The sequence below is a fragment of the Crinia signifera genome, chromosome 11, assembly GCF_055691185.1.
Source record: "Crinia signifera chromosome 11, ASM5569118v1, whole genome shotgun sequence".
NCBI classification, from domain to species: Eukaryota; Metazoa; Chordata; class Amphibia; order Anura; family Myobatrachidae; genus Crinia; species Crinia signifera.
The window spans coordinates 65840592-65861497 of NC_139227.1; the positions used below are offsets into that span (position 1 = coordinate 65840592).

General features: G+C 44.6%; 1 protein-coding gene across 2 annotated transcripts in view; it reads right to left on the minus strand.

The window, feature by feature from the left end:
- The window catches only part of EFEMP2 (EGF-like fibulin extracellular matrix protein 2), a 33647-nt gene extending 22338 nt beyond the window's left edge, over positions 1-11309 (minus strand). Inside the window, exons 1-4 of one of the 2 annotated variants that reach the window (XM_083165263.1) lie at positions 11166-11309; positions 7255-7338; positions 853-901; positions 478-705 (exon numbers count right to left, since the gene is read on the minus strand). In XM_083165263.1, coding sequence (XP_083021389.1) covers positions 478-705; positions 853-901; positions 7255-7338; positions 11166-11309 — 505 coding nt within the window. Of the gene's footprint in view, positions 1-477; positions 706-852; positions 902-7254; positions 7339-9918; positions 10350-11165 lie in introns of those variants that run through there. The other variant, XM_083165264.1, reaches the window with a different exon arrangement.
- Between the last annotated feature and the right edge of the window lie 9597 nt (positions 11310-20906).

Consider the following 20906-nt stretch of genomic DNA (forward strand, 5'->3'; position numbering starts at 1 on the left):
TGGAGTGACCATTATATTTGTATGATTGTCAAATGGTGTAAATAGTGTATCTTGCTCTACTCCATGTTATTCCTTTCCTCCCTTTCCCATACTTCTGGGTGTAGTACCGCACTTGAAGCCCCTGAGCTCTTCAGAATTACCCATTTTGTATCACAAAAGTTTGCAAATGGAGATTGCATGGCTAGGTGCTTGATTTTATACAGTTATGGCAATGGGTCTGACTGAAACCAGGATTCAATAATTAACAGGCGTGGCCAAATACATGTGTCCATATAGTGTGTGTTGATTATGCATCCCGCTACCTGTATGTTTCAGCAGGCTGTCACACGCACCTAACACTACTCACCTTTAGCTTCTCAGATAGTTAGACAACATGTTCTTGTTACAGAGCCAATAAAGGGAAGATAAGCAGCATATATGAGCCACAGCTATAATGTAAATGACTGCAGCCAGGGGAGGCCATTACATCTCTCTTACCTATGCAGGTGCCTAATCCTTGGGAGTCTGGTTGGTAGCCATTCGGACACGGGTTGTTTCTTTGATCTGTTCCAGGACCTGGCTGAGGGGCTCCAGCGGTGTCAGGGTCTGGATTGGAGTCACTGATCACAGAGGCAGAACGAGGGAGGCACAAATAGCCTCCGTAATGATTGATGCACTTCATTTCACCCTTGCAGGCATCAGGGATTGTCTGACACTCATTGATATCTAGAATAGATGTTATAAAACACAGGGCATGATTGATAAGGGTGGGAAAGGTGTCTGAATATCCAGAATAGAAAATAATAAATGTTAATAGACTGGAAAAGATTAAGTAAAATGATGCTATACAGTATGTGGCTTATTACACAGTACCTTTACAATGCTGTCTTTCTGAGTCCCACTCATATCCATCTGTGCATTCCTGAAATATAGGGAGTAAGAGATAAGATCAGGGATACAGAGTTTGTAACTGAAGTATAAATATAGATATACACAGGGGGAAGAAGTTGCTCCTCTTGCCCAAAGCATGACCAGCTACATGTAGTATAAGGGGCGGACTGCAGCTGCTGCACATGCCCAGTGGCAGCAGATTTTCTGCACCAGAGCAGCGACGTAACAATGAACGATTCAAGGCAATTTGGCTCCCAGTGTGAACAGTTAAAAATGTGCCCCCGACGTCTCCCGCTTGCTGCCCAGTGCCCCTGCATCCACCTTCCCCGCTGATTCAATTAGCATAAATCACAAGTTCGCGGAGAGGGGCTACACATTTCACATCAATCACAGCGGGTTTATTTGGGGGGGTATGGGGGGGGGGGCCTAGTGAGGTCAGCTTTGTGTCTCTCTCTCCCCCCCCCCCCCCCCGATGTCTTGCCTCTCCAGACTTCTCCCAGAGAGGCGACAATAAAAGTAGGCAAGAATGCCCCAACTCCTGTGCGTGGTCCTTTATACCAAAGTTCGTCATTCCACATGCCCAGACATTGGCCACCACAGGAATAAAAAATGATTCATGCCCATTACAAATACATATTACTGTATATTCCTCAACCAATCCGGCTGCATTTACCACATATAGTGATGGATGATAGGGATTTAAAAAAAGCCCCAGCCAATGGGCAGACTGTGATTGGCTGAGCGCTCTCTCAGCCAGTCAGCAATTGGCTGAGAGAGCGCTCAGCCAATCACAGGCCGCCCATTCATTGTATGGGCTTTTTTTTTTCCAGTGCTGACAGCTCCCGCTCCCCCTGCCCGCCTCTATGTTACTGCCCCCTCTGTGTCACTGTCCCCCGCAGCGTCCGCTGCCTCTGGGCTACTAGCAGCGCCCCCCAGCCACCTCGCAGCGTCATCCACCCACCACCTGGATGTCCCTTGCCCCCCTGCTCCCTCCACCTTGTAGCTCCCCGGGAGTTGCAAATGATACATCGCATGCGATGTATCATTTGCAAAACTTGGCACATCAGTGCCTAATCGTGTGTTCCCCTCCCGGGGAGCTGCAGGGGGAAATCAGGTCCGACTTGTCCTTAGGACAAGTCGGACTAATGTATGGGGGCCTTAACACTATCTCTCTCTTATTTTAACTACATTACATTTAATTTTTTATTTTATCTCTCTCTCTCTTTATATATAGCTTCGGCTTCCTATCACTAATTATTAACACTTAGGGCAGTATTCAATGAAAAAGTTCTCCGTGCATGGAGAGCGTTTTATTTCGCTCTCCATGCACTCTCCGTGTTCCGGAGGGCTCGCTGCCACTCCTGCTCCCTCTATTCAATGTGGTTAAGACTCTTCGCCACTCGCGGAGAGTCTTAACCCCTGCAGGGAGCAGGGAGCTTTCAGGGAGCCAGAAGCAGCCAGAGAGATTAAAGTCTCCCTGGCTGCTCCAGAGGAATGTGGAGAGGAGGGGGGCTCTCCGGGACCCAGGCAGCACAGGCTGCCCCCCCCCCCCCTATAGCCAGCGGGGGACCCAGTATTCACTGCACCCGTTCGTGCATACTATCGATCGGGTGCAGTGAATATATGAATATGTAATGAGCGGCTCGAGCGCTCCGGCCCCCTGCTGGCTGCACTGTGTAAAAAAAAAAAAAAAATTAAAAAAAAATATTTTTTTTTAAATTAAATATATATTCATGTGCTATAAGCACATGAATAAAAATAACATGCCCCTTCACAGAAAAAAAAACCTGATTTTTTTACACCAAAATTTAAGAAAAAAACCTTTTAGTTTAAAAGTTCACATTCCAGCTCTCCATCAAAAGATGGAGAATTGCTACATGGAGAGACACGGAGAACATCACTTAGAAAGACGGAGAGAATTTCACATTGAATAGGGTTGCTCGCTTTTGGAGAGCAAAATGCTCCATCCAAGGCGAACAAAGCACAAGTTCTCCACAAAACACGGAGAACTTTTCTCATTGAATACTGCCCTTAGTATCTCACTGGCATGCCGCACTGGGCTTCCTAGCTTATGGTAGTTTTTGGGGTGCCGCACCTTGCACCTAGATATAACGCTAGGAACCCCCAATATACAGAGAAGCCTTGACCTGGCTTGGTGGCATGTCATACACCTGCGCAGGTATATGTAACCAATATCTCTGAATTCTATTATCATGTAGTGTTCAAGATTGGTTACTAATACTATTCAGTGAGCTGGGGGGAAAAAATTCTTGTTTTACTTACTCAGTATTAACCCCTCCCACCTGAATAATGACACCATGTGCTTATAGATATAGGTGTATACTTCATACTGGCCTCCTTCTGTTCAAGAGGCAGGTGTCAGTGGCTGATAAATGAAAGGTGGAAGCAGTTCCAGCATCTATAACCCCGGTCTCTCACTGGATGCTGGCAGGCGGTGGAATTCATAACTTGTCCTTGGCTAATATACAGTAGTGTTTCTAGATATGCTCATCCGAGAGGTCACTTCTTACATGCTGGTCAGCATGCAGAAACTGCAGGCATGTCTGTCAACATCACTGTACGTATCCTACTCATACATGGCATGGGCACTGAGAGCTCCTACTCACTTTCCTACTGGAATGCTTAGAACCTTTTGGAGCTGTTTTCTCTCGGTTATAGACCTAATAAGAACAAAGATGAGGCAAATCCATGCACACAAGTCTCTGAGGATCTCAAAGTTGAGGGTGAGCACAAGTACACTAACATCGGCTTAACATAGTATTGGACAGGCCCTGTTACCTGACCCGGTGGTTCTGTTTCAAAAGTGGATGAGTGGCCTACCCTCCTCTCAGAGGTAGTAGAGGCTAATACAGAAACCAGCACCTGTGGGGAGCATTCATTTAAAAAAATTCTGTTACCATAAATTAAAGCAACAGCTCTGACTTGGGAACCTGTGACAAAGAAAGCCACCACCCTTAGCTGCTGCTGCAGGGCTATTGGGCATGGCCCCTTGGTGATGGGGTGACCAGTTCTTTAAGAATTAGTAGTGTCACCACAGCCACCGTGGACCAATGTAATATACATTTTTTTTTGCTAATATAGAAAAGTCTAAGGGGTCAGTCCAATTGGCTGCGATAAACTCGCGCGTGTGCAAGTCACCATGGCAGAGCCCGAATTAACACAAACGTTATTTTTCTGATATCAGCCCACAAAAGATACGAGTTTAATTTCCATTGCACATCACACCCTTTGCTAGAATAGAATTGAGCCCTTCACATGCTGTCAGACTAAAGGCCCATACACATTTGAGAATATTTTAAGGATATCGCTCAGAAGGCTGCCACGCATTGTTAACAAACCCCCCCCTTCTCATCTGAACATGGAGTTTAATTTGGCTATATAGCCAACGACCTGAATGTCCAGCAGGTCTCAGTGACAACACTGAATGATAACATTTACCAATATCCTTCAGTGGCTGATATAATTAACTGTGCACTATACACAGCAAGCTCCACCATCAGCTCCAGGCTGTGCACTATACACAGTTAGTTCCACCATCAGCTCCAGAATGTGCACTATACATATCAAGCTCCAGAATGTGACCTATACCATACCTCCCAACATGACCCTCTCCAGGAAGGACACAATGCTCTGTTTCTGGACTTCCCTCTTCATTTATGATTGCCATCACCTGTGTTCAGACTAGAGATGTGCGGCGGCCACTTTTTCGGGTTTTGGATCTGGATCTCCCTTCGTGTTTTGGATCTGGATTGGTTTTGGCAAAACCACCCTTGTGGGTTTTGGTTTTGGATCTGGATTTTTATGAAAAAATGGCTAAAATAACAGAATTTGGGCCTGTTTTTGCCCCTAAAGTATTATTGACATCAATAACATTAGTTTCCACTCATTTCTAGTCAATTTTGATCACTTCACAGCTTACAAAATTGTTTTCATTTACTGTAGTTGGGCCAAAAGGGTATACCGAGGTAGCTGGATGACTAAGCTAAGCGACAGCAGTGCCTTACACTTCCAACCTGGCACATCTTGGAAGCAGAGCGGCACTGCAGGGGCAGACAGGGTGGCAGTTTAATAAACTATCCCAAAAAAAGAGAAATGCTCCAAAGAGCAAAAAATACAAAGAGGTATCGGCCTGGTCATGACTGGTGGTAGCAGCTTCAGCACTTCTATCAGGTTGCTGATCTCCCACTATTTCCTCCCCCATCATCCTCCAAAAATGTGTTTTTATTGTATTTATTACTTTTATTTATTTTTCTTACTTTACACTGGACACAGCCTGTCACACTGGACACAGCCCCTTGGACACTGGACACTGCCCCTGGACACAGCCCGTCACCCTGGACACAGCCCCTGGACACAGCTCCTGTACATTGGACACAGCCGTCACACTGGACACTGCTCCTGTACACTGGACACAACCCCTGTACACAGGCCCTGTCACACTGGACACAGGCCCTGTCACACTGGACACAACCCCTGTACACTGGACACAGCTCCGTATACTGGACACAGCCCCTGTACACTGGACACAGACCCGGTCACACTGAACACAGCCCCTTGTACACTGGCCACTGCAGCCCCTGTACACTGGACTTGTGTACAGCAGCCCCTGCAGACCCTAATCGAGTGAGCAGCAGCAAAATAATATATTATTATTATAGCACAGCACAGAGCACAACCACCCTCTTCCCTCTCCTATGCTGGAGTAAAGATGGCGGGGCGCGCGTGCGTCTTATATAGAATCCAGATCCCGCGAGAATCCGACAGCGTGATGATGACGTTTTGCCTCGTTTTCGGTCCGGAATTTAGGCGGGAACTCCCGAGCCGGCTCGGATCCAGACTCGGATCGCAGGCCCTCTCTCCTCATGTGCCTTTCTTAGAATATATAAACCACTGCCACCCTGATAATTGCTTTAGTGTCCTGTCCCCTGATGCAACTATCTGTATTAACCATGTACTTGTCCTAAACTGTCTTGTGATGTAATTTTGTTTTGTGTTTGCTCATAACTATGCTCTGTAAAGCGCTGCGGAATTTGTATGCGCTATATAAGAAACTGTTAATAAATAAATAAATAAATAAATAATAAATCTGTCGGATCCCGGACCCGCTCATCTCTAGTTCAGACACCATTGTTATTACTTAACCTGTTCAAAACAGGTGATAGCAATCATTAATGAAGAGGGAAGTCCAGAAAAAGAGCATTGTGTCCACGCTATATCCTACTAACAAAGACAATAATCAGCCAGATCCCACCATCTCTGGCCGTGCGCAAAACCCTATCAGCAGTGTACTATACTTGTAGCTGGTTTTATCCAGCCTGTGTTTTGTGTACCAATTTAGGTTGGTTTCATAGTGCAGCAGGGACTGGGTCCATGATGTTGGGCCTCACCACAAAACACATCATCAAAGACCTGTCCACTAACTACCCTTCTAGGAGTCTGTCAGCGCTCACCAAAGTTTGTACAACATATTTTTGAGGAACACCGCCTCCTTAAAGGCCCGGTCCACACAAAGTGGGTGAGGATTCTCTACTCAAATATTGGATTGTTAATACATCATTGTGAGAAACAAAGCACGACTATTTACACAATTGGCAGATAAACTGGGTGACAAACGCCTGACATATCTATTTTTTAGGAAAGTTTTACCTCTTCCTGTGTTCTATATAATTGTATTGGGGTTGACTACCCATATCCTCTAACTGCTGCTTGGCATATACACACTCATACTAAGTGCCTTTCTTTGATGGTTTGAGTTAAACCACTGGCGATTTGGCCATTTCTACAGCGGTTTGGGAGTCACTGCTGAATAGTGAAGTCAGTAATTTAGAGATAAAACCTCCAGTGATGTGCAGATGCATGGGGAGTGGGTTAAATAGGTACTTCTGGTCTTTGGTGGGAAAGACTTCTAGTATTTATTTATTAACCGTTTCTTATATAGCGCACACATATTCTGCAGTGCTTTACAGAGAACATTAGAACATTCACATCAGTCCCTGCCCCAGTGGAGCTTACAATCTATATTCCCTACCACATGTACAGGCACACACAGACATTCTAGGGTCAATTTGTTAGGAGCCAAATATCCTACCAGTATATTTTTGGATTGTGGGAGGAAACTGGAATACCCGGAGTAAACCCATGCAAACATGGGGAGAATATACAAACTCCACACAGTTAGGGCCATAGTGGGAATCAAACCCAGGACCTCAGTGCTGTGAGGCAGTAATGCTAACCACTACACCATCCATACTGCCCCGGATATATGCATGTGGCAACACATTCCGGATGCTACATATCGGATTTTCCATTATTATTTCTTCTGTACCATACATAATACTGATGAACTCCTTATACCGCTATTACCGTGAAGGTGTTTGGATCCTCACTTTCTTGCTGTATACTGGGAGCCAGAAGGATACAGAGTAGAAGGCAGCAGAGAGACAGCATCTATAGAGGACAAGGAAAGATTCAGAAATTACATTTGAGTAACTTATATGGATTTTATGTACAAAATGTTTATGTTTCTAAATTGCCACAAAAAACAATCACAGATATTAAAATGTTGTTTTTTGTGTATATGTTTAATTCTATTTTGCATCAGAAAGGTTTCTGTACTATATATAAAAGAAGATGTAAATTACATTCACTGGCAATTGCGCATTCCACATTTGCTATGTACATTATAGAACTATTGAGCTCTGTAATAGCTGTATACCTGGATCCGGTTGATAGTGTCTGGATAGACAGTCAATAAGCAGGGTTGCTTTCTCTCCTGTATTGGCCAGGAGGGTTCCGGAAATAGTGTCCCCCTCCCGGCCACCCAGAAAGGTGGGCAAGTGTTACCGTATATACTCGAGTATAAGTCGACCCGAATATAAGCCGAGGCACCTAATTTTGAAACAAAAAACTGGGAAAACTTATTGACTCAAGTGGGACCCTCACTCGAGTATAAGCCGAGGGGGGCTTTTTCAGCATAAAAAATGTTCTGAAAAAGTAGGCTTATACTGGAGTATATATGGTAAATTACAGCGATTCACGACTTTTTGGGGGAGGGGGGGTAAATCTGCAAAATAGTGTCATTTTAGCCCTGCCCCCTCCTCGAGGGATTTGCAGTACTGGGGGTGGGGCTTGATGACATCTACATCAGGCCCCACCCCCAAAGTGCTGCTGACAGTCCACTGTCCGTATCAAATATCAACCATTTTATAGTGATAAACAGCCAGACAATCAGCTCCTACCTGCCATGTCACAGACTGTGTTTGAAAAATGTCAGGTAGGAGCTGATTGGCTGGTTGTTTATCACTCTCCATTTTATCACTTTTGAAGCTTAGTGCATCTGGACCTTTGAAAAAAGGCAAGTATGGTCAATAGGCGACACCAACAGATCAACATGAAAAAGGAGGACATAAAATTATTGATTTTATGTGGTAATTTTTCAAATTTTTGGGGGGACGTTTTCATACTTTACTGTCCACGTGGACTACAATTGAGAACAGTAAAGTGTTGACCTATTAACTGTCTATGCAAACACTGTATATCTAATCCACACCCCTCTATAATGTATATGCAAAATAAAGATATAAAATGGACTACTGAAGGTTATTGTGGTTGACATGCAAAGCTTCGAAATTCGCAGCTTTATGTGTCATTCAAACTCCGCCTGCACTACCGGCTGCCCTGCCTTACATCTGCGGACGCCTTGTATGGGAAGCAAGTGAACAGTTGACATCCGCTGACGTCAGCTGCCTGCCTGCCCCCCGCACCCGTGCGAACACCCATGAAATGCTGGGTGTTCCCATATGCGCGTCACTTCACCACCGCCCCCCCCACCTGCACTGCTAGGAGCGAATGGGGCGGTGAACAAGAAGTTCACTGCACCCGCTCGCACCAAGTGGCTTCATATGCGCATAACAGTATATGTGCATGTGCAGTCGTTCATCATCGCTACCCTGTGCAAACACGCAGGGGAGCATGGCGATTAGAATAAGGGCCACTGTGTACTATGGGGCAGATGTGCTAAGCCTTAAAAAGTGATCAAGTTGAGGGAAATAAGTACCAACCAATCAGCACCCATCATTTTTCAAACACTGCCTGTAACATGACAGCTTAGTATACATCCCCATTGTATATCTGCATATGTATTTCAGTTATTTATATAGAAATCTCCCAAAACATTATATACATATTTGGAAATGCTATTAGTAGTAGGCTGGGTACACAATGTCACAATATGACGGCAAATACGCCGTCATGCGGTCTGAATGGGCAACACCTATTGGCCACTCGATGTGTCGGTCTTGCATTTGAATTTGATTGCCCAGCTTTAACATAATTCCATGCAGCGAGTGTATGGGGTTCAGCAGACCATCTGTAGATTAAGCGAGATGTACCGATATATCAAAAGCTATATCGCCTATATTGGCTGCAAAGATGAGGAAGCACCAATTATTTTTAATTATTATTATTTTATTTATAATTATTATAATTTTATTTATAAGGCGCCACAAGTGTTTCGCAGCGCCGTACAAAATTATATGCTATTCTTTTCTATTACATTCTATTGGTTTCTAGGATGCTTGTGCTATATCAGTGAATGATAATACTGTGTCAGAAATGTCACGTGGGAATGTAAAGTAGGAGAGAAACGTAACCTAACTCCCTGAATGTGGCAGATACTTCCTAATAAGACACTTCTGCATAGATATCAGTTTGGGAACAGGAGCGTGTTAGCAGCGCAGATTCCTATGCTTGCACTGTTCATGCCAAGACACTGCAGGAGATATCACCAGACTGATGAATGTACGGCTACTTCTCCTCCTCCTCCTCTTCTGTAAATCACAGCCACACTTTACTACATAGCACATTTGTGTTAAATCTCCTATTTCAGTTGGGATAAATGCAAACCCCAGCTCATCATCGCCTGTACACTCATTCATTGGTGCTGATGAGCGGAGACAGACACACAAGTAATATAGCAATGCATGCATCACGTTCTACAAATATACATAGATAAATCAGATTACTCACGGTTCTGTCTTTTAGATGAATTAAAAACAGCTGGTGCAGTTTCAGTCCCCAAATCTATGATTTACAATGTGTTGCGAATACTTCTATACGCTCTCCCTGTCTGTTGTAGCCCCGCTCCCCTTTGTGTCTTTTTCTCCTTGCACTAAATGTCTCCCTTGTTCACTTTGTCTTTGTACGTATCTCTCCCCTCCTTCTCCAACAATATGCCAGTAGCTGTCTCTTTCTCGGTCTCGCACACTCTACCCTGTGATCTAGTGACCACCTCCCACTCTTTCAGTCTCTCACTACTTCCATCTCGCTCTCTAAATTCCTGACTTCCTGCCAATCCCTCCTTACTTTCCAGTAAAATCCCCCCCACACCTGGTTTTACTTAAATACAGACACACAGCCCTTTCATGTCCAGCTGTTCACCCCCATCTGGGTCCCCACCCCTTACACACCCCCAGAGACCAATGTCACAACTCTATCCCTAAGAGATCACCAGAACTCTTATTACGCAAAGACCCTTCCTTAGCCAGAGCCTCTGGATTCAGTGAGATCTGTGCTCCTCCCCTCGTACACATATTACCAGAACCACATCATTCACTTCTGTAACAAACACCATCCACCTTTCACATAACCACACAGGTCAGATTACTTTCACAGTAAGAGGCCCCAAACCTCAGAAACACTTCTAAAAAGCTCCCTTGGTAATCTCGGTACTCTAGAGTCTGCATAGTACCTTGTTTGCAGATATCTACCTCATGCCTCATAGCACATAGGTGATACCATCAATCCACACACTGTGCCCCAGTTACAGAATAACAGAGTTACAACACTGGCTGAACCAGAAGACAAGCACACCTGGCTGCAAAGCTATGGGAAATAAACACATGCCAGTCAGCTCCATAACTGTGTCACACATGTATCAGATCAGACAGCCCCTGGGGCTCTGTATATATGGAGTAGGGCCCACTGGATATGAACATTACTTCCTTCCCAAAGCAAGGTGAGCTATATGTATATAAATGATTTCTTTGTACAGTACTTCATGAAACCGTATATATGCCGAAACTGTATTAATTACATTTATTACAAAAATAAACAATACTGTTGTGGCAAAAATGCTGATCATATCCACATGTTCTCCTGTTATCTATCAGCTATCTAATCTTTCCTATCTCACAATAACACTGCTTATATCACTTTTCTAATTATGTGTCGCCATATCACTTATCTTTCAGTTACACATTGCTCTTCCTTCTAACCTTCTGCTGGTCAGTGGACGTGTTCGGTTTCATTTCATCTTGCCAACAATGTGTTAAACGGTGTTTCAGTTCTCTGTCCCCCAGTGTCTTCAGGCGTGGCTGCTGTGATTGGTCACACATCACATGCATACTTGCCATTTTCATTACTAACTTGTAGATAAGCAAAATGACAAACAGTAAAACATTTTGTTTACTAGTACTTCTAAACATTTAGCAGCTACGGTAGGTAGATAACACTGAGGTGAAAGCTTCTAATATTTTAACAATAGCTAGAAAACACAGTTGTTTGTCCATCGTCATCAACTTACAACAGCTTTGCCCAACATACGCTTCGCCAGTTGCACAGAAACTGACCATGGCAGAAATGCAAGCAGGGCACTCTGGCACATGCACTGCCACAACAGAGTAATAGTGCCAGGTTACCCAAATCAGGGTTACAGTATATCCCACCACAGGAAAAGGGATCATTGTGTCACACTCCAGTATCGGTATACAAGGCTTCTGCAGAACCACGCTACACTTATGGAATATACTGCAATACCCATTAAGGCTTTCTACAGCTACACACATTTTATACAATCCTGAGAATCTTACCTGTACATCAAACTTCATTCTCACTCCATGCTGCCTCTCCCCATCCCTCCGCATTGAATTGTAAGCTCCCACATGCAGGTGCCCTTTCTCCAGTGAGTGGTATCAGGATGTCTCAGACAATGTCTAGCTTCACATGGTCAAAAGGTCGCCGTGACAACAGTTAATGCATGGATAGAGTGGATTTTTTAATACTTCGCTTCTCCGAATGGTAATAGTGTGCTGAGTACACTGTAAGCAGAGCAATGCACCAGGCCTGAAACATGGTGAGGAAAGCGTGCTAATTGGGTATCCACATGCTGAGGCGTTGACATTGACACCAACAAAAAGTGAGGAATTTTTTCCCAGTGTTGACCTTGTGCATTGTGCAACCTATTGACCTAGACATTTTAGGGGAAATTTACTAAGGTGAGAGTTCTATTATTTCACATGGGATGTTGCTATGGGCAACCAATCAGAATCGATTTCTAATTTATTTAGCACCTTAGATAGCAATATCCCATTGGTTGCCCATAGCAATATCCCATCTTAAATAGAATGCCCATCTTAGTAAATTTGCCCATCTGTGAGCTATAGCACATCCCATCCGAGCATGTTTGTATCATGCTTCCTGTATGTTCTGAATAGCACTTGCCTATTAAGGTTTATATAATATACGGTTGTTGTTGTTGCTTACCTGTGTTATTCAGCATCTGTCCATTATGCCCTATTTCACTATATGGTGCTTATATATAAATAAAGGAGAATAATGACTAAGGGTGGGAACACATTAGAAAAATGTGGGGAAACAAACTTCAAAATTGGGCATATCGCCTGCTTTGCTGCAGTCAGCCCTGCTACATGGTCAACCTGAAATTGCTAATGATGCCATACTTCATGTTAGATTGCCCCGTAGTCCCCTCCACATGCCAATGCAGAGTCCCATTAATTGACAGATTGGCCAGCTACACATCAATCTCCAGTGTAGCTGGCCTTAGCTGATGTAAGGGTAACATGAACAGCTCTTCACCATAGGCTGGCTTAGAGGACAAAGTTGTTTTGGGTTGAAAACCCATGTAAATACATATGTACATAATTACACTGTAGGACTGGAGAATCCCAGGCATTTGGGATCACTTACTAAGGAATCTCAATATAACTGAAGATAAACAGACATCAAACAAAATATTGATATAGGGGCAGTGACCACATGGCTGCTGTAAGCAGGTAATTATAACCAATGTGTATGCAGGCTGGGTGGCCTGAGCAAGGGACAGCTGTCTCACTATAAAATCCACCATTACATTCCTTCTGCTAGAGAAGAGCAAAAAATGCTATAATCTGTTATCTACATTAGGAGTGTAGAGAAAACCCTAGGATTGACATAACAGGACGCTGCTGTATGGAAGGCAGACTCCTCACCTCTCGCCTTATCACCCACTACGGTCCCATTTGTCTGTCACCCTCTGTGAGAAGGAGCAGACTCCCACAGTCACTCTCACCCCTACATGATATCGAAGCAGAGATTTATGACATTCTGCATTATCTGCAGGGACGTTTTAAAGAGGTCTCATACTGGACAGGTCTTGGTGATAAGCAATGTACAATACAGAGACATAATGGAATTGCAATGGTGTTCTTTACACAAGTATTTGGATGCCTGACCATTACACCAATAGGGACTGTAATGACATTGTATCCAGATACATATACTTTTATACGGATGGTCCTCCTTTTGCAGCTAGAACAGCTTCCACTCTCCTTGAAAGGCTACCCCCAAGATTTGCAGTATTTCTGGGGGAATTTGGGCCCATTCATTCTGTAGAGCATTTATGAGGTCAGGCATTGATGTTGGACGAGAAGGTCTGGCTAGCAAAGTCCATTCCAAGTCATCCCAAAGGTGCTCAATAGGGGTCAGGGCTCTATGTGGGCCGGTCCAGTTCTTCCAAACTGTACTCAAACCATGGCCCTTACTCAGTCCTGTTAGCAAGGTTGCAATTTTTGCAGAAAACCATGCTGCACTGCAGGGGGGCCGATATAACATGTGTGAAAGTGAGATTTGGGGGAGTTATTTTGTTTCTGTGCAGGGTAACTATTTTGTGCTTTATTCTTACACTGCAGTTTAGATTTTAGTTTGAACACAACACACCCAAATCTAACTCTCCCTGCACATGTTACATCTGCCCCACCTGTCACCTTGCAAATATGGTAGCCTTGCTAACAGGTCTGAATTAGGCCTCATGTCTTTATAGTCCTTTGTTCAGAGGGGCAGTCATATTGGAATAGCATTAATATTGCTCTTCCCTGGAGGTAAGGTGCCTAACCCACAGCCTGAAAACCAGCCCCATGCCATTATCCCTCCTCCGCTAGACTTCACAGATGGCATAATGCAAGTCAGGCAAAACCAGACTCACCCATCTGACTGCCAAACAGAAGCGCGATTCATCACAGCACAGAACAGGTTTCAACTGTTCCACAGCCCGGCGACGGTGTTCTTTACACAGCCCGGCGACGGTGTTCTTTACACAGCCCGGCGACGGTGTTCTTTACACAGCCCGGCGACGGTGTTCTTTACACAGCCCGGCGACGGTGTTCTTTACACAGCCCGGCTGACTTTGACATTGGGCTTGGTGATGTGAATCTTGCATGCAGTTGCTCAGCCATGGAAACCCATTACATTAAGCTCCCGCTGCCCATGTTTTGTCAGTGAAAGTTGAGAACTCTTCAGCTATGGAATCAGCAGAGCGTTGGGGACTTTTACACACCATGCACCTTAGCAATTTATTGACCCTGCGTTGTGATTTTGTGTGATCTTCGGCTTTGTGGGTGAGTTACAGTTGTTCCTAAACAATTAGCCTATCTAATAAGATCACTTACAGCTGACCAGGTAATATCCAGCAGGGATGACATCTCACAAACCGCCTCATTGCACAGGTTGCATCCCATCACAGTACCACCATGCATGAAGTCACACTTGAAGTCCACAGAATGACCCAGTTTGTATTACAAATGTTTGCAAATGGAGACTGCATGGCTAGGAGCTTGCTTTGTGCCCATAGGGCCTGATTCAGCAGTCAGCACAACGTCCATGCTTGTACAGCTGAGTGATTGTTTTGCCTTTCATAACCATTAATAATATGGTAGGTAGTTAAGCGCTCACCTGTTGTTAGCTGTAGTGTATCTAATAAGTGACAATAGAGTGGTGTTTGAATCAAAATGATGTTTATTACTTCATAAACACAGTACATAAGAGTGGGAATACAGTACAGAATGATACAGATGGTGCGGTGGGGGGCTGGATGTGGAGATACCTGTAAAGAGCCCCGTGGGGGATTAGGGTGCCAGCAGGCCCCTTTATACCATAAGTCTTGTGGGTTTATGTCTCAATCAGGTGGGGGTGGTGTGAGAGCTGCCTTATATAAGCCCTTTCGGGTATGAGGGTCTAAGCAGATCCCTTTTACCATAAGCCCGTGGGCTTATGTCTTATATAGGTTAAGAAAACGCCGACACATAACACTGACGACACTACGTTCATATCTAAATGGAACGACACCCTAAATGAATGCTCACGTAAACTCATTGCACTCATCATAGAGAAGCATGACACAGAACTCATCACTTTAGCAACACAAATAGAAGACATCAACAAACTCGTAGAACCATACACAAAGGAACCAGGGTACAAGGACATTGAGGATATCACCAAACAGAGACTGGGCAAAAAAGAGGACCAAATAATTAAGACTAAAATCAACAAAATACACAGGGACCTTAAACCCCAAACAACCAACATTAACAACAAACCGACAAACAGACCAAGCACAGGACACCCCACAATCAGACGCAAGACCCTGATACCGCACACCCCCAACAAGATGCATTACAGCACCAGAAAACACAAGACCATAAAAACTTCCAAACTATACAAAGACACAGGACTCACCAACAGTACATGAAAAAACTACACACACATAAAGAAATCAAGATTAACCCAACAACAGGAGACACAAACAAAAACACAAACACTATACTCATCACAAATAGTCCCCAGATAGACAAGTGTAACAGCAGTATAGACACCTCATACTCGGAATCAGATAGTGAATCTTAATTTTCTGTTCACGAGATAGGTGACGACAAACAATATGAACACCTGGCAAGACTCTCCTTCGACCAGGGTTGGGTAACAACACTAAGGGCCTTATTCTGATTGGTGCGGAAATGTCCGCGTATGTACGGCCCGCCGATGTTTTGTGTCTGCGCATGTGCAGAGGCATATCTGCGCATGTGTGAACGGAACGCACGTCCAAATTCCGCATGAAATCTAAACACTACGAACAGGGGGTGGAGAGGGGCGTGAAGGGCTATTTGGGCTCATTACAATATGCATACGCCCCGCGTTTCATGGGCGTTCCCATGCAAACGCTGGGCGTACGTATGGTAATGCAGTCGTGACGCACGTGTAGGGGGCGGACATATGACATCGCCGGATGTCAGCTGCCCGCCCAGATCCCTGCTTTTGCACGGAGAAATGCCCGTGTGGTCTGAGGTTGCGGGAGCTGGCGGATCACTCGGTCCTGCATTCGATGGTCTGCGACCATCGAATGATGGGGGAGGTTGCCTGAGATGGAGGAGGTGTATTCATAAGAAATACACTTGCGGTCAGCTTCTTACCGCGTACGGACGGAGTTGGCGATCCGTATGGAAGGCGGGGTTTAGGACGCACGGTCCTGGCCGCATATTCGGATCCGGCCGCACCGATCAGAATAAGGCCCTAAGAGACTACCAAAACACCACAATAGCAACAGATTCAGCCTCCACATCCACAGCACAATGGGGGGAACATTTTTTAGATACAGAGACAGGCAGACTGGCCTGTCTACAAAACCCCAGTCAACCAAATCCCAATCTAGAACACAACACAAAGAAAAGACAAAAACCAGAAGAGGATGCAGAGGAGGCTCCTCAAAAACCCCCCAAAAAACAGAGACAGCACACACCGGAACAGACATAGTTGAACGAAACCACACCACGGACAACACAGCCATCTTCAACCTTAGCGACACACCACTCACACAGGTACAAGAACAGGTACTTTCAAAGGGATTAAAATTTGCACCCACCAACAAACACAGTAAATTTGAAATATACTGTGATCTGCAATCATTCACTAGAAAACTGACTCTCAAAAAATACTTAAATTTCAACCCCATCATTAGAAACCATGCAGACACAGTAGACAAATATAAACACACACAACTTAGACCCAAATCCACGTTTTATCCAACACATATGAAATCACATCACATTAAGACCTTTGAGACCCTAGTTGCCAGGGATCTTGAAAACATGACAGACAAACAGACTAAACAGAATTCCAACAACATGACACAACAGGAACTGCTAGCGCTCAAAACCCTAGAGAAAAATGACCAGCTCATCATCAAACCTGCAGACAAGGGGGGTGGCATAGTAGTATTGAACCAACAAGATTACAAATCAGAGGCACAACGCTTACTGAGCGACACCACCACATACAGACCACTGACCCCAACCAGAACTTCAAAAAAGAACTAGACACACTCCTCAAAACAGGCAGGGACAATGGGAATATAAACAAACACAAGCACCTTTTTCTAAAACAGGAGCACCCCATCATACCTGTCTTCTACTACCTCCCCAAAATACATAAAAACCAAACACATCCACCAGGGAGACCCATCATCTCGGGGATCAATTCACTCACATCCAACTAAGCACAATATGCAGACAACTTCCTCCAAGGTCATGTCAAAACACTACCCTCGTACATAAGAGACACCACAGACATTATCAACCACCTACAAAGCATTTAATGGGAAACAGACTACTGGATCGCCACAAGCGATGTCACATCATTATACATGGTCATAAATCACAACCAGGGACTAAACACTTCCTTGATAGAGACACAGAAATTCTACCGGAACAGGCCAACTTCATAATCGATATCATTGACTACATTCTACACCACATCTACACATGGTTTGACAACACATACTACCTGCAGACCACTGGGACCGCTATGGGATCTAAAGTGGCGCCCAGCTATGCCAACCTGTTTATGGGTAAGTGGGAGGAGGACCATATACAGGCTGGACATGGCTGGCGCGACAATTTGATCCTATGGCGACGCTTCATCGATGACATCATGTTCATATGGAAGGGCACACTTGACTCACTAAATGAATTTACAGAATAGCTGAACACAAATAACAGAAACCTCACATTCACCACAAACAAAAGTAAAACGTCGGTTCAATTTCTCGACCTGGACATCTACATAGAAGACAACACCATACACACAAGGACATATAGAAAAAATGTGGATGTCAACAGCTACATATTATACACCAGTGCACATCACAAACCATCCCCAAGGGACAATTCCGGCGCATCAGACGCAAAGGAATTCATTACACAAAGCACAGAACTCATGGGACAGTTCCATAACAAAATGTACGATCCACACATAGTCAGTACTGCCCTCAAAGAAGTAACAGCACTAGATAGGTCCACTACACTACAAACAAAACCAAAACCCAACCCATTGGATAATGATGAGGTCGCATTTATCAATACAATAAATCAGCCAAATATTTCCATAACATACTTAGGAAACACTGGCACATTCTCCAACAGGACCCTGACCTGACACAAACCATACCTGAGAGACCGAGAATAACCTACCGCAAAGCACCGGACATAAGAAAAAGACTGGTACTTAACCACATAAAACCCACAACATTGACCCAGACAACCATCAGCCACACCACAGGCTTCCACTACTGTGGAAAATGCACAGGCTGCAACAACATGACTAACAGGACCACAAGGAAAATCCAATCTTGGACTTCCTCAACAATAGGGAAAACATTTAAAATCACACAGCAAACTTCATGCAAACACACAGGGGTTATCTACCTTCTGAGATGCCCCTGTGGACTAGAATACATAGGGATAACTACACGCACACTGAAGAAACGGATATACGAACACATCAGGAATATCCGCATAGGATACGAAAACCACAGCATTTCTCTGCACTATAAAAACAAACATAATAGCGACCCCAGGGATCTATTTTTCATGGGAATAGAAACCCCACAAAAAAACTGGAGAGGAGGTAACCATGTGGACACTCTCAACAGAAGAGAACTATTCTGGATATATACTATTAAAACACTAACCCCAAGAGGTCTCAACATTGACTTCCATAACAGCCACTTAGGCTGAACTTGGGCCCCTCACCTATTTGACTATATAAAACATATGTGAAAACGCTGTGATTTTACGGTCCCTAACTACACTTACACCTCATGTATAAACCCACCCATAGGACTTATACCCCCCTGTAGTACCATCATGTCCCAACAACAACACTGCACCCCCCTTCTTTTCTTTCCCCCTATCCATTGACACAGACAATTCAGCCCTCACATAGTTAATATCCCAGCAGCCAACACTCGCATCACATCCCCCAGTGATTGACACCTCTCAGCATCCAATCGGATACCACTATCCCAACCAATCACATCCAACATACCATCCCAGGACATGCCCATGAAACATAAGTACAACACAGACAGAGTAACCAGCATCCTTGAAAAAGGCCCACAGTGGCCGAAACGCGTTGGGGCACACACGCACCATCCAGCAGCACACCCGCCGGCAGCCCAGTCCCATTCGTGACAGTAGAGCTTGCAGATCCCCCCCAGCTGACGTCACCGCGCAAACCCGGAAGTGGCGTCAGACACAGGGGACTGCGGAAGCCGCATCCAGAATGAACGGAGCGGCGTCTCCACACAGAGCTGGCCGGGCACATCAGTACTCACACTCGTACCAGGAACAGAAGTCTAACTACACCTGCAAACTCCGCTGCACTGGAAATTTGAAGCACCCGCAAACATACCCCGTCCATTAGCCACCTATATAAGACATAAGCCCACGGGCTTATGGTAAAAGGGATCTGCTGAGACCCTCATACCCGAAAGGGCTTATATAAGGCAGCTCTCACACCACCCCCACCTGATTGAGACATAAACCCACAAGGCTTATGGTATAAAGGGGCCTGCTGGCACCCTAATCCCCCACGGGGCTCTTTACAGGTATCTCCACATCCAGCCCCCCACCGCACCATCTGTATCATTCTGTACTGTATTCCCACTCTTATGTACTGTGTTTATGAAGTAATAAACATCATTTTGATACAAACACCACTCTATTGTCATTTATTAGATACACTACAGCTAACAACAGGTGAGCGCTTAACTACCTACCATATTTTTAAACGTTACTCGAGTTTGGACAACTCAGTTAAGCTGCCCCCACACATTAAGGGGAGTAGCGCTATAACCAATCCCCTCAAAGTACTAATCTTTCATAACCATGGCACAGCCTAGAACATATTTCCATACTCAGTTGTAAAGTCTCCGGCAGGAAGTCTGAGTAACCATAGGGTCTCTCAAAGCTGTAATGCTGCGCCCATGTACCCATAACGTGATACGGAGACACCACGTGTAGGCATCTCAATACAATTCCCAGCGACTGCAACAGTACCATATATCAGCAGATTAACTGCATTGGGGTAGGCGTACACTCCTGAATCAAAGCCATAAAATGAAAAATTACTTTTCTTGAATGCAAGTAGAATAGATGCATATGAAACCCTACTGGGACTCCGTAATCCACGCCGCCAACATTATTCTGCAGGAAGATCTTCCCTCCACCCCCACCTTTTGGCTTCTTAATCTTACCCATATGCCGTACTCAACACAAAAAAATACCTTACTACGACACCTACTTAGTGCATCGAAAGCAGTAATCCCGGTCCACTGGAAGTCCAACTCTCCCCCAACCATGCAAGAATGGTGTATTTGTTTAGATCACTACATGGCTATGGAGGACCTTATTTCCTCATTAGACTCTAAACGCGTATCATTTTATTCAACTTGGTTGCCCTGGCTGACTTTTAAAGAGTCGGAACATTATAAAACTATAATGTATTTTGACCACTACTAGCATCCTTTCATTTCATCTATTCTCAGAGATTTGATACCAAAGAGACCACATCCAATACCCCAACCCCTTCCTTCAAGTCCCTTTCCGCCTACATCTTTCCCCTTTTTTTTC